Genomic DNA, 13884 nt, shown 5'->3' on the forward strand with positions numbered 1-13884 from the left:
GAGAGAATGGGGTAAGGGTAATCAGTTTTATTTGTTTTTTAAGGATACATACAGATGGTTCAAAGGATCCAGTCAGTGGTAGGGTGGGGACAGGGGTATATATCCCAGAGTTCAATGTTAGAGTATGTAAGCGGTTAACTGATTATGTGTGAGTGTATGCGGCCTAGTTGATGGCCATGATTATGGGTGGAGGAGGTGAAACCACTCAGAGTGGTGATCTGCTTTGATTCGTCTGCAGTGTTGAGTAGTGTGACGACAGGCAGGTCGGATAGGGGAGACTTGTTTGTGGAGATGATGGTGCTGTTAATGGGATTGGAGAGGAAGGGAGTGGTGGTAAGCTTTTGCTGGGTTCCTGCCGATGTGGGTGTGGAGGGTAATGAGAAGGCCGATGTGGTTGCTAAGAGTGCGGTGGGGAGAGTGGGGGTAGATATTCAGGTCCCGTTGGGCTGCAGGGAAAACAAATCCTTGATCCGGGCAAAAGCGTTCAATCTTTGTCAAAGGGAGTGGGATGTTAGTTGTAAGGGGTTCAATTTTATCGCGTATCAAATGGTTTCTTAAAGATTGGTACTCTGCTTAGCTGCTCCTCATTAACAAACCGTACTCCTACTAGACACAAAGGGTCATTTTCAAAGCTGTACACTACTTTGCTCCGTTTTCCATTCTTTTGGACAATACTCCAATTCTCCTTGATTGTACCGCCATTGTATTCAGAATACACTTTATCATTCGCTTCCGCCATCTTTCGTTCGACCGAATCCGATGCGTATACCCAAATACTTCACTGCAGCTGCCACCACATCGATTTTCATTGTTCTTCTTTTTTAGGACTGGGTTGGATCGCATCCGACTTTTAGGGTGCATACACCGCCACCTACTGTACTGGAGTGTGAGGCCAGTCACAGCCAACCTACTGTACATTAAATTCTCTTCATTAGTCCTGTTCCTCTAAGAAAGTTAAATAGAGCCCTAGACACCACTTCCTACCCCTTTCCTCCCCCCACTACACCACCCAAACCCCAACCTCATCCAGCCTCTCTAACCCTTTCACACATCTCTCCCTATCTATGTCATTCAGTTCACAAAATATCAACCCATGCTCCACCGTTTCCTCCACTAAACACTCATCACACAGACCTGTTTCATGTCTCCCTATCATCCAAGAAAGTGGCATTGAAACCTGTGTGCCCAAACGTAATCTACTCCACATAACTTCCTCTGACCTAAATCCCATAGGATTGCGGTGGGAACCATGAAACCACGTCTTTCGAATGCCCCACAAGGGTGAAAGAGAATGAGGTGGCCAAAGTCAGGGCTGTCCAGAGCATTTCATATGCAGCAGCTGTGAAAAGGGTTGAGAGTTTGAATGGTGCACTAGAAGAGTCCATGGTGCTGAATAGGCCTACACTGCAGGCTGCAGGGGTTGCCTTTCACCAGAAGGATCCTGACATTTTAAAGCTTAAGAAGGTGGACATTGTGGCCTTTATAGCTATGGTAATTAATGGCACTGCCAAGGTGGAGAGAAGGTCCAGGAACATAGAAATCACAGTGGATGTGGCGGATCGGTTCCTGGGGCTGAAAGATTTCTCAGCAAAGGAGTTACATGGAATATTGGCACAAGCCGTACCACCCTCTTAGGTCCTAGAGCCTGAGAAGGGAGACATGGGAGAATTAAAAGAAGGAAGGGAGAGTTTTGTTTGTTTTGGCAATGTATTATTTTTATTGGGGTGGATTAAGTTAGTTTCACTATTACGTATGGATAAAAAAAAAATATATATATATTTATTTGGGGGGTTCATCCCATCCAGTTGGTGGCGGCAATAAACCTTTTTGGTTTGTAGTCCGCCATAAAACAAGAAGAAGAAAATATTATTATTATTATTATTATTATTAAGAGATTTGACTTCGCTCTGGATAAGAGCGTCTGCTAAATGACTTAAATGTAAATGTAAAAGGGTATGTTGAGTGGTGGTGTCCCATCCTCCCAGGCTGTTGGCATGGTGCAGGAGCAGATAGGGTTAAAGTAATGGAATGGGATAGTGGGTTTTTATGACTGTGGGGTTAGTTGGAAGGGTGTATTTGTTTTATAAAATATTTCCTTTTCACGTTTTCCCATTTTTTATCACAAAGTATAATGGGTTTCAATTATAGTCCAGTTCGTGGCAGTAACTACCACATTTTGGATGCCAACCGCCGTTAAACCCCGAAGAAGAAGACCATTTCCTGGTCTTGGATCTAATGTGTCTAAAACAGTTTTAGTGGAGGTAGCTAGATTTGGGATGAATTTTTTCATCAGATAGTGTATATCTGATTAGATTTCCTTCTCGAGGTGGAAGGCACTTAAAAGATTCGTCGGCTCACTTATTTATTGCATTTTTTTTTATGTTCTCCATTTCACGTTTTTGTTAGTTTTCTTTACTTTGGTATATTCACTCGTGTACATGGTGGCAAGATGCTGGATTTCTTCACCATCTTCAGTAAGGGAGGCATAGTGTTGTGGTGTTTTCAGGGAACCGGTGTTACAGAATCCTTCACCGGGCCTGTCAACGCGCTGATCCGCTCAGTGATCCTTCAGGTGAGAAATGCTTTCGAATCAAGTGACAGCTGTCATGTTTCCGTGCCGCCTAGTGTGTATGTATGGTTGTTTTCAGTATGCGCCAGAGCGTCGCCACTTCGTCAACAAACTGGCTAGCTAATTTAGCTAGGTAGCTTTCGTAGATACACATGTCAATTATTATTTGTCTAAACTAAATATGATTTGTGTTTTGGTAAAGTTAGCGCACTTGTTAGCTAGCTACCTAATGCTAGGAGTGAGCTAGCTATATGCTTGCGTAATACAGACATGGAGGATTTGGGAACTGGGGGTTACACGCGCACAAATGAGTTTGCCAGCCACATGACAATAGCACAGCATAGTGGGATTATCCCAAAATGCAAGGCTATTACCACGTAGCTAGCTAACGTTAGATGTCAAATATTTATACTGAACAAAAATATAAACGCAACATGCAACAATTTCAAAGATGTTACTGCATTACAGTTCATATAACGAAATCCGTCAATTGAAATAAATTAATTAGGCCCAAATCTATGGATTTCCTATGACTGGGAATACATCTTTTGGTACCAGATACTTTTTAAAAAGGTAGGGGCGTGGTCTGGATCAGAAAACTAGTCAGTATTTGGTGTGAACACCATGCAGTGCAACATTCCTTCACATAGAGTTGATCAGGCTGTTGATTGTGGCTTGTGGAATGTTGTCCCACTCTTCAATGGCTGTGTGAAGTTGCTGGATTTTGACGAAAATTGGAACACTCTGTCGTACACGTTGATCCAGAGCATCCCAAAAATGCTAATTGGGTGACATGTCTGGTGAGTATGCAGGCCATGGAAGAACTGGGATATTTTCAGCTTCCAGGAATTGTGTACAGATCCTTGTGACATGGGCTGTGCGTTATCATGCTGAAAGATGAGGTGATGGTGGCAGATGAATGACACAACAATGGGCCTCAGGATATCACATTTTATTTGTCACATGCGCCGAATACAACCGGTGTAGACCTTACTGTGAAATGCTTACAAGCATTTACAAATTTGTGTCAAACATTTGAGATAAATACGTTTTTTGTGCGTATGGAACATTTCTGGAATGTTTTATTTCAGCTCATGAAACATGGTACCAACACTTTACATGTTGCATTTATATTTTTGTTCGGTGTAGAACATATGCTCAAGAGAATTTACATTTAAGTGATGAAACAAACCTCTGATCTGTGTTACAGTATTGAGTGTTAATGCTTCTCTGATTTTTGTTTCAGGAACGCAGTGGCAACAATTCCTATACTCATGACGCCTTGAGTCTTAAGTACAAACTCGATAATGAGTTTGAGCTGGTTTTTGTGGTAGGTTTCATATAGAAATGTGATTGTAATGCACGGTAGTTCTATTTCCTGAAGGAAACTTCTCATGCAGTCTATGGTGTGGACTCAACTGACCATGTTTGGTTTTTTTGTATAGGTGGGTTTTCAAAAAATCCTGACGCTGACGTATGTTGACAAGTTCATAGATGACGTACAGCTCCACTTCAGGGATCGCTATAAGAATGAGCTGGAGCAAAAGAGGGCCCTTACACTGTTGAGCAGCTGTTTTACGTTTGAGGATAACTTCAAAATGCTTCTTTGGTAAGCAGTTTCACATCTTAGGGCTGATACTGCATACAGAGCTGAACTAATGGTGCATAAAGAGATATTATACTTTCAAACTAATTTGCTATACTGAATCTCACACACAACCAGCTGTTGAGTTGTCAGCCCACAGGTCTACAAGGACCTGTAGGCTACTTGTATAAAATATAATTTCACAATACTTCAAGTCAAATGCTTTGATTCTGTTACTGTCCTGTTGTGCTCTAGTGAGGCGGAGGAGAGCAGCAAAGCTCGAGGTCCTACCTCCATGAGGAGCTTCAATGCTTCCCTGAAATCCCAGAAAACTGTGAAGTCCATGATCGAGACGAAGGGAGGGGATAAGGGCAAGAAGAATAAGAATGCCAAAAAAGAGGGTAAGGGTGAGATGTGATTATTATGGAGGTTTTGTTGGAATACAAGCACTTTGTCATGGTTCTTCCTTACACAATTTCTGTTTGAAACCAGTCCCACATTTTTTTCCTTCATGTTTTAATTTCATGGGGACATTGATCATGTTTTGTATGGCAGGGGTTAGTTTCTGAGATCTTCCCCCCAGCTCCTGCTGCTGAGCCTGTGAAAGGGGAACAAGCCAAAGCTCCAGCCAGTGCCCAGAAGACAGTGGAGAATGGTAACCAGGGCTTGACCCAGGAGGAGATCATTCAGAAGAAGAGAGAGGAGTTTATACGCAAGCGCATGTGGGCACCTGCAGAGAAGCCCAGGTGAGTGGGGGGAGGAATGGAACACAATGTGGTTAAAGTTCTAATTTGGAATGTTACTGACAGTTGTTTCAGTACTGAAAGTCACATTGTCTCTTGCCTTCCAGTAAGTCCCCCAATCCTGCGAAGGAGAAAACCAAGGGGAAAGAGAAGCGGGTGTGGACCTTGGGTGGCAGCAGCACCAAGGAACTGGACTACAGCCAGCGCAATGGCAACGGAGCCCATGCTACTGGGGACCATGTCCTGGACGCTCAAGCTGACCCGGTATGTGCCTGTTGGGTTTGAGAGCAGCAGAGCTAATATTGCCTGGTTGTACCAGAGTGAATATCTGTGCTCACATTATTTGAAATGTGAAATAATTGTGAGTGCAGCGGTCACTGGTTTAACCAGACTTGAGCTATTAGCCTTCAGGGATGCTCTGTTGGTACCTTAATAAATAAGGCCCATATGGTGTAGAAGTGCTTAGTTTATAGGAATTGCACATCTTAATAAAGTCTTGTTGTCCAGGGGATGCAGCTGAGCTCGATGAAGGGTGACCTGCTCGCTGTGGATTACGAGTCCAGCGAGGAAGATGCGGTGGAGAGGGTGGTAGTTGCTGACACAAGCCAAAAAATGTGAGACCCTTAGATTATTACATGTGTCAGATAATAAGAAGCATGGCTGTGGAATGGAAGCTATGAATGGGACGTTGTGCCCTGTTGCACCTGACTTAAGTACCCGCTTTATTTTTTTTAGCCCCAAAAAGGGTGCTTTTGGGGGGATGTTTGGGATGCTCAAGGGCCTGGTGGGTTCCAAGAGTCTGAGCCAGGAGGACATGGAGCCAGTTCTGGACAAGATGAGGGACCACCTCATCGGTATGGACTCCTCTGTTCCCCACTACAGTATCAGTTTAACACATGCACTCCCCTATGTATTTATTTAGACAGTGAAGCTAAAACTTTACATTTGGCTCTATATTCCAGCATTTTGGATTTCAGATCAAATGTTTCATATCAGGTGACTGTACAGAATGTAATTTTTTTTTTTTTTTAGGGTATTTTCGTACATATGTTTTAACTTTTAGAAATGAAAGCACTATGTCTCTAGTCCCTCCATTTGAAGGTGTCGTACGTATTTGAAATAATTCACTTGTGGGGTAGTCAAAAGTTTAGTATTGGTCCCATATTCCTAGCATGCAATGATTACATCAAGTTACAAACTTGTTGGCTGCATTTAAAGTTTGTTGTGTCACAGATTATGTTGTGGACGATAGAAAAGAATGGTAAATAATGTATTGTCATTTTCGAGTCACTTATGGTGAAAATAATAATGTTCTTGAACACTTATACATTAATGTGGATGCTACCATGATTACAGATAATCCTGAATTAATTGTGAATAATGAGTGAGAAAGTTAGAGGGATAAATATCATACCCCTGGTCTGCATGCCTTGGGGGTATGATCTTTGTGCCTCTAACTTTCTCACTCATCATTATTAATGATTCATTCATGATTATCTGTAATCATGGTAGCATCCACATGCACTTCAAATGGGGGGGTAGATGCATAAAGTGCTTTCAATTCTATATGCTTAAACAGATATGTATGAAAATACCCTCAAATAAAAGGTGACATTGTGTACTGTCACCTGATATGAAACATTTAATCTCAAATCCAAAATGCTGGAGTATAGAGACAAATGTTTTATCATCACTGTCCAAATAAATACATAAGGGAGTGTACATAACTAGCCAACCTTTATTTGTTCATGTCCTAGTTCACCTGAGGGAAAAGCTTCACAGTCGACTTGTATTCATTGAATTTTCTGTCATCAACTTTTTTTTGCAGCTAAGAATGTAGCAGCTGAAATTGCCTCCCAACTCTGTGACTCTGTAGCCAAGAAACTGGAGGGCAAAGTCATGGGTACCTTCACCAGTGAGTACAACTGTCTTCCAGGCAGTCAGAATAGAATACGTCCACAATAGAATGAGTTTACCTGTGGAGAGATTGAAGTGAACTAGATGGACTTCTCTCCCCCAAAGAGATGCGAAGACACTGCACAACAGTTCAGAGTATACCCCTTGCTCTGATAAAGCCCTCCCCTCTCTCTAGCTGTGGCCTCAACAGTAAAGGGGGCCCTGCAGGACTCCCTGGTCCAGATCCTGCAACCCAAGCGGCGTGTGGACATCCTGAGAGACGTCTTGGAGGCTCGGAGCCAGCACAGGCCCTTCGTCATCACCTTCTGTGGGGTCAACGGGGTTGGCAAGTCCACCAACCTGGCCAAGGTTAGATCCACCAGTGTGTCAATGTTTTTTTTCCTGTTAATCCATCATATTGAAAACATTGGTATTGCTGGGGATTTTAAACCTGGGTTGCATCCATTTCACCAAACCAGGTCCTGGTTGGGACTTTCCTGGCCGTACTATAACCTAGATACATAGGCCACTGATAACCTAGTAAGCCCCAATTCAGACCACAGAAAAACCAGCAGGGAAAATATTGTTTTATTTGCTGAAACCCTCCATCCTCTGTGTGCAGATCTCTTTCTGGCTAATCGAGAACGGTTTCACCGTGCTGATAGCAGCCTGTGACACATTCCGTGCGGGGGCCGTGGAGCAGCTGCGTACCCACCAGCGCCGCCTTAACTCCCTGCACCCCCCTCAGGACCACGGGGGACGGCCCGTAGTGCAGCTTTATGAGAAAGGCTACGGGAAAGACGCCGCTGGCATCGCCATGGAGGCTATTGCCTATGGTAACCATACCATGCCCCAGCTTGCCATTCATAGATTAGATCATTTTAGTCCCATAGTATGCCATAGCTCTGTCTGATCTCAATTAAATGTATGGTGATATGTAGGAGGGGTTCACGAATGCATCACATATAAACTGAGTATACGGACTAAGCCAGACATCCATTCAACCAAGTGAAGAAATCCTCCTTTGTCTCCCCGTCTCTGTCCAGCCCGTAACCAGGCCTTTGATGTGGTGCTGGTGGACACTGCTGGACGGATGCAGGACAACACCCCCCTGATGACGGCCCTGGCCAAGCTGATAGCTGTCAACATGCCTGACCTTTTGCTGTTTGTGGGGGAGGCTCTAGTGGGCAACGAGGCTGTGGACCAGCTAGTAAGAGTCCTTTTAGAACATATAACATCCTACTGTTTAATCAGCCTCTGACACTCAGATCCCTAGAAGATAAAAAACAGACTGCCAAATAAATTCGCATCCGTTTTGGATACTCTTGAGTTTATTTTGGATTATGCTATATCTTCAGATTTTTTCTGGATCAAAAAGAGGACCCCATTTTGGTGGTGTAGAAACATTTTAGAATTTCTAAGCCAATTTCCTAAAATGTTAGAATATTGGAGCTAAGAATTTTTTTTTTTTATAGCAGTTTTAAAACTAATTTATTGTAATTCTACATATTCTGCCATGGAGCAAAGAACTTTTCACTTCTAAAGCTAGTTTCCTACAATTCTATGTAATTTGCCATAGCTAAAACAATAACAAAATGAATAGTGCTACATTTTCAATTCACCCTGACTGTCTAGCTTTTATTTGGGTTATTGTTACTTGTCGAAGATTATATTATAAAAAAATGTATTGGGACATTCTTTTCTACATACTTAGTTTTTTTTTAATTTGAAGTTTATACCAAAAGTGTTTCCATCCCAAATATTTTTTTTTACACTGTTTGGATTTAGGTGATATGAAGAAAAAAACCGCTTAGGCGGCCCATCCAAGGATTAAAATGGCATAAAAATGTGAGCTTTAGCTGTACTTACAACCCTAGAAAGTTGAAATGGGCTATGCTATTGGATTATATTTTTCAATATTGTCGTGCAGAGGGCACATTTTACATTTAAGTAATTTGGCAGACACTCTTATACAGAGTGCTTTACAAGATCAATTAGGGTTCAAGTGCCTTGCTCAAGGGCACATCAACAGATGTATCACCAAGTCGGCTCGGGGATTCAAACCAGCGACCTTTCCGTTACTCACCCACTCTGCTTATCCGCCAGGCTACCGTAAATGTTTGTTGATTTGCATAGCTGTCTCATGTTGCACTCCACACTGTATAACGAGTGCGATACTTTACTTTCAGGTGAAATTTAACCAGGCGCTGGCTGATCACTCCATGTCTGATAAGCCACGTCTCATTGATGGGATCGTTCTCACCAAGTTCGACACCATTGATGACAAGGTTTGTATGCCATTAAATACATGTAAAAATAAAACAAGTTTCCTGATCTTTCTTATATCTCTCAGATAGGACAGACACTTCAGAACAAACTTCATTTTTATATTTCTTTGGGACTATCTGTTCCATGTAGTGAGTCTGTTATTTAATCAATTTATATGGGCTAATAGCAGTAAGGCCAAAAATAATCAAATATATACAGTACCCGGCAAAAGTTTGGACACACCTACTCATTTAAGGGTTTTTATTTTGACTATTTTCTACATTGTAGAATAATAGTGAAGACATCAACACTATATAAAATAACACATGGAATCATGTAGTAACCAAAAGTGTTAAACTAATCACAATATATTGTGAGTTTCTTCAAAGTAGCCACCCTTTGACTTAATGAGCACTTTCCACACTCAACCAGCTTCATGATGTAGTCACCTGGAATGCTTTTCCAACAGTCTTAAAGGAGTTCCCACATGCTGAGCACTTGTTGGCCACTTTTCATTTACTCTGTGGTCCAACTCATCCCAAACCATCTCAATTGTGTTGAGGTCAGGTGATTGTGGAGGCCAGGTCTTCATCACTCTCCTGCTTGGTCAAATAGCCCTTACCCAGCCTGGAGGTGTGTTTTGGATCATTGTCCTGTTGAAAAACAAATGATAGGATGGCGTATCTGTGAGTGCTGCAGAATGCTGTGGTAGTCATGCGCCTTGAATTCTAAATAAATCGGACAGTGTAACCAGCAAACCACCATCACACCACCTCTATGTTTCACGGTGGGAACCACACATGCGGAGATCATCCATTCACATACTCTGCGTCTCACAAAGATAGAGGTTGGAACCAAGCATTTGGACTCGTCAGACCCAAGGACAGATTTCCACCTGTCCATTGCTCGTGTTTCTTGGCCCAAGCAAGTCTCTTCTTTATTATTGGTGTCCGTTTAGTAGTGGTTTCTTTGCAGCAATTTGACCATGAAGACCTGACTTCATGTGTCTGTATCTTGAACTCTTTGAAGCATTTATTTGGACTGCAATCTGAGGTGCAGTTAACTGTAATGAACTTGTCCTCTGCTGCAGAGGTAACTCTGGGTCTTCCTATCCTGTGGTGGTCCTCATGAGAACCAGTTTCATCATAGTGCCTAATAGTTTTTGTGACTGCACTTGAAGGAACTTTCAAAGTTCTTGAAATTTTCTAGATGGACAGACCGTAATGTCTTAAAGTACTGATGGACTGTTGTTTTTCTTTGCTTATTTGAGCTGTTCTTGCCATAATATGGACTTGGTCTTTTACCAAATAGGGCTATATTCTGTTTACCACCCCTACCATGTCATAACACAATTGATTGTCTCAAACACATTAAGGAAAGAAATTCCCAAAATTAACACCTGTTAATTGAAATGCATTCCAGGTGACTACCTCATGAAGCTTGTTGAGAGAATGCCAAGCGTGTGCAATGCTGCCAAGGCAGGTGGCTACTTTGAAGAATCTCAAATAGATTTTGATTTAACACCTTTTGGTTACCACATGATTCCATGTGTGTTCATAGTTTGTCTGAACTAATATTCTACAATGTAGAAAATAGTAAAAATAAACCCTAGAATGAGTAGGTGTCAACTTGACTGGTACTGTATGTTGTTATACTTCAAGGGGTCTTAAAATTCAAACTCATCCTTGGTCTGACCATCTTAAAACAATTCCATATAGCTTAGAACCCCCCCCCCCCCAGCTTAGACTCTTATGGGTTAACAGAAGTCGCTGTAAAAAGTTGAGACAATTGTTTGATGGAAGTCAAAGCTTTTAAATGCTGTTTATGACGTCCTAATCAGAATGTGTAAGAACAGAAGTCTGCGTGGTTTGTGGTTGCAAAGCTGACGTCACTCCTCCCTTCAGGTTGGTGCTGCTATCTCAATGACCTACATCACAGGGCAGCCCATTGTGTTTGTCGGCACGGGGCAGACCTACAACGACCTGCGGAGCCTCAATGCCCGCGCTGTGGTGGGCGCCCTTATGAAGGCCTGAGTGGCTGCTGCCTGCATCTGTGTTCACCATCGTGACAAAGCCAACCAAACACTGCGCTTTGAGATGACCGGTCCTGCAGTTCACATCCTAACTATGACCCTCCACATGGCACCAAACGCAAAACTCACAGGCTTCCTCCCAGCTGTCTGGGAACGGGGCGGTTGTTGACTTTTAAGCAACATTTGGAATGCGAGAAATTGCACTAAGGTCTCTTGTATCCTCTGTAAACTGTTGGTCCAAATTCAAAAGTACCTCAATTTTGTTTAGCTTTAAAATGATGCGGTGAAGTTCAACAAGAGACATTTCCTGACTTTATATCCGATCAAATAGAGAATGTCAAATTCACTTTTTGGCATTTGGTCTGTTTTTCCCCTTTACTTCAATGAGAAAATGTCAGGTATGAATGCTTGCTGGATGTGACACGTTTCAGCAGCCACCCTGTCCCTGAGTAAAGCTTAGTGACCATAGTGCCTATCCCGTCTCCCTGAAGCATCACCACTGCAGGGGTGACGGTCTGTCTGCTGAAAACATTAATAAGCCTGCACTACACCCAGTAACTATCTTCTGTTTCTCTCGCTCTCCATGATGGAACACTATAACCCCCCCGATGCCCTTCTTCCTCCGCAATTGGAGAGTTCAATGCCCCTTCAATTTGGTGGAGGTGAAGAGACATGAGTTATTACATTTGGGTTTAAAAGTCCAGAGACCCCATTCTGGACAACTGGAGCAATAGCAGGCCTCAAATTTAGCTTTCTACCCCTTTGTCATTTTGAAAAAAAAATAACAAAACGGTCAAAATGACAAGTCTTACAATTTTCCAGTCCCTATAATTTGCAGTAGTGTAAAATAGATGTCAATTTGAGAATGTAAACATTTCTAAATAAAGCTGCTATGATAGCCTGTAACAACTTACGGTTTTGTTATGTAACCTGTAATTTCCGGACTATTGAGCGCACCTGAATATAAGCCACACCCACTGAATTAAAAAAAGATTTTTTTAACATAAATAAGCCGCACATGTCTATAAGCCGCAGGTGCCTACCGGTACATTGAAACGCATGAACTTTACACAGGCTTTAATGAAACACGGCTTGTAACAAAAATAAATAGGCTTTAACGAAACACGGCTTGTAACAAAATTAAAAATTAGCAGTAAACAGTAGCCTACCAAGAAAGTCATTGGTCACTATCTTCCTCCTGCTGTGCACTGAAACAACTCAAGTCATCTCCTTCGGTGTCAGAGTTGAATAGCCTCAGAATTGCTTCATCCGATATTGGATCGTTTTCATTGTCGCTCTCGTCACTGTTTGACCTTAGACCAATGAAATTGCCGAACGGGTTAACGAAATCTTCATGCCGCCAAAAAACTGAGCACGTCACAGAATGTGTTTTTTTGGAGAAAAACATTTGAAAGCGGGAAAAATCCATATTAGCCGCGTCATTGTTTAAGCCGCGAGGTTCAAAGCATGGGAAAAAAGTTGCGGCTTATAGTCCAGAATTTACGGTATGTTAATACGTTTTCCAATTCCAACCTTGGAACATAAATGCTGATAGTGTGGTCTGGATAACAAAGGCAAAATGGAAAAGTATTGCAACAGGAAGAGTTGGGTGGCAACTGGTGTACAGTGCATTCGGGAAATATTCAGACCCCTTTTCCACAGCCCTATTCTAAAATGTATTTAATTCACTCAATCTACACCCAATAACAAAGCAAAAACAGGTTATGAAATGTTCTAATTTAATGAACAGACCTTGTGAATAACTATTCATAACCTTTACTATGAGACTCAATTGATGCATCCTGATCCTTGAGCTGTTTCTACAACTTGAAGCCCACCTGTGGTAAATTCAATTTATGGGACATGATTTGGAAAGGCACACACCTGTCTATAAGGTCCTAGTTGACAGTGTATGTCAGAGCAAAAACCAAGCCATGAGGTCGAAGGAATTGTCCGTAGAGCTCAGACAGGATTGCAGCATTGAAGGTCCCCAAGAAAACAGTCTCCATTCTTAAATGGAAGAAGTTTGGAACCACCCGAGACTCTTCCTAGAGCAGGCCGCCCAGCCAAACTGAGCAATCGGGGGAGAAGGGCCTTGGTCAGGGAGGTGACCAAGAACCCAATGGTCAATGGTCACCCAGCCTTCCCTGTAGCTCAGTTGGTAGAGCATGGTGTTTGCAACACCAGGGTTGTGGGTTCGATTCCCACGGGGGGCCAGCACAGAAAAAAAAATGTATGATATGTATGAAATTGTATGAAATGTATGCATTCACTAATGTAAGTCGCTCTGGATAAGAGCGTCTGCTAAATGACTAAAATGTAAATGTCACTGACAGAGCTGCAGAGTTCCTCTGTGGAGATGGGAGAACCTTCCAGAAGCACTCCACCAATCAGGCCTTTATGGTAGTGGCCAGACAGAAGCCACTCTTCAGTAAAAGGCACATGACAGCCTGCTTGGAGTTTGCCAAAAGGTACCTAAAGGACTCTGACCATGAGAAACAACATTTTCTGGTCTGATGAAACCAAGATTGAACTATTTGGCCTGAATGCCAAGCTTCACGTCTGGGGGAAACCTGGCACCATCCCTACGGAGAAGTGTGGTGGCAGCATTATGCTGTGGGGATGTTTTTCAGCGGCAGGAACTGGGAGACTAGTCAGGATCGAGGGAAAGATGAACAGAGGAAAGTAGAGAGAGATCCTTGATGAAAACCTGCTCCAGAAGCTCAGGACCTCAGACTGGGGCGAAGGTTCACCTTCCAACAGGACAATGACACCAAGACAACGTTGGAGT

The 13884-nt window shown here is 42.6% G+C and overlaps 1 protein-coding gene across 2 annotated transcripts; it reads left to right on the forward strand.

The window, feature by feature from the left end:
* The first annotated feature begins 2107 nt into the window (after positions 1-2107).
* On the forward strand, positions 2108-12006 carry LOC115163547 (signal recognition particle receptor subunit alpha-like). 2 transcript variants are annotated; one of them, XM_029715537.1, is made up of 14 exons: positions 2108-2572; positions 3816-3899; positions 4015-4178; positions 4410-4561; positions 4738-4900; positions 5005-5161; positions 5405-5511; positions 5633-5751; positions 6726-6812; positions 6990-7162; positions 7416-7629; positions 7840-8003; positions 8983-9081; positions 10966-12006. In XM_029715537.1, exons 1-14 carry the CDS (start codon positions 2450-2452, stop codon positions 11092-11094), a joined length of 1935 nt encoding a protein of 644 aa, XP_029571397.1. In that variant the 5' UTR covers positions 2108-2449; the 3' UTR covers positions 11095-12006. The 2 variants fall into 2 exon arrangements, with proteins under 2 accessions (XP_029571397.1, XP_029571398.1); XM_029715538.1 differs by having other exon boundaries at positions 2127-2572; positions 4410-4555.
* Positions 12007-13884: the final 1878 nt, after the last annotated feature.

The sequence above is a fragment of the Salmo trutta genome, chromosome 26 (genome assembly GCF_901001165.1).
Source record: "Salmo trutta chromosome 26, fSalTru1.1, whole genome shotgun sequence".
NCBI lineage: Eukaryota > Metazoa > Chordata > Actinopteri > Salmoniformes > Salmonidae > Salmo > Salmo trutta.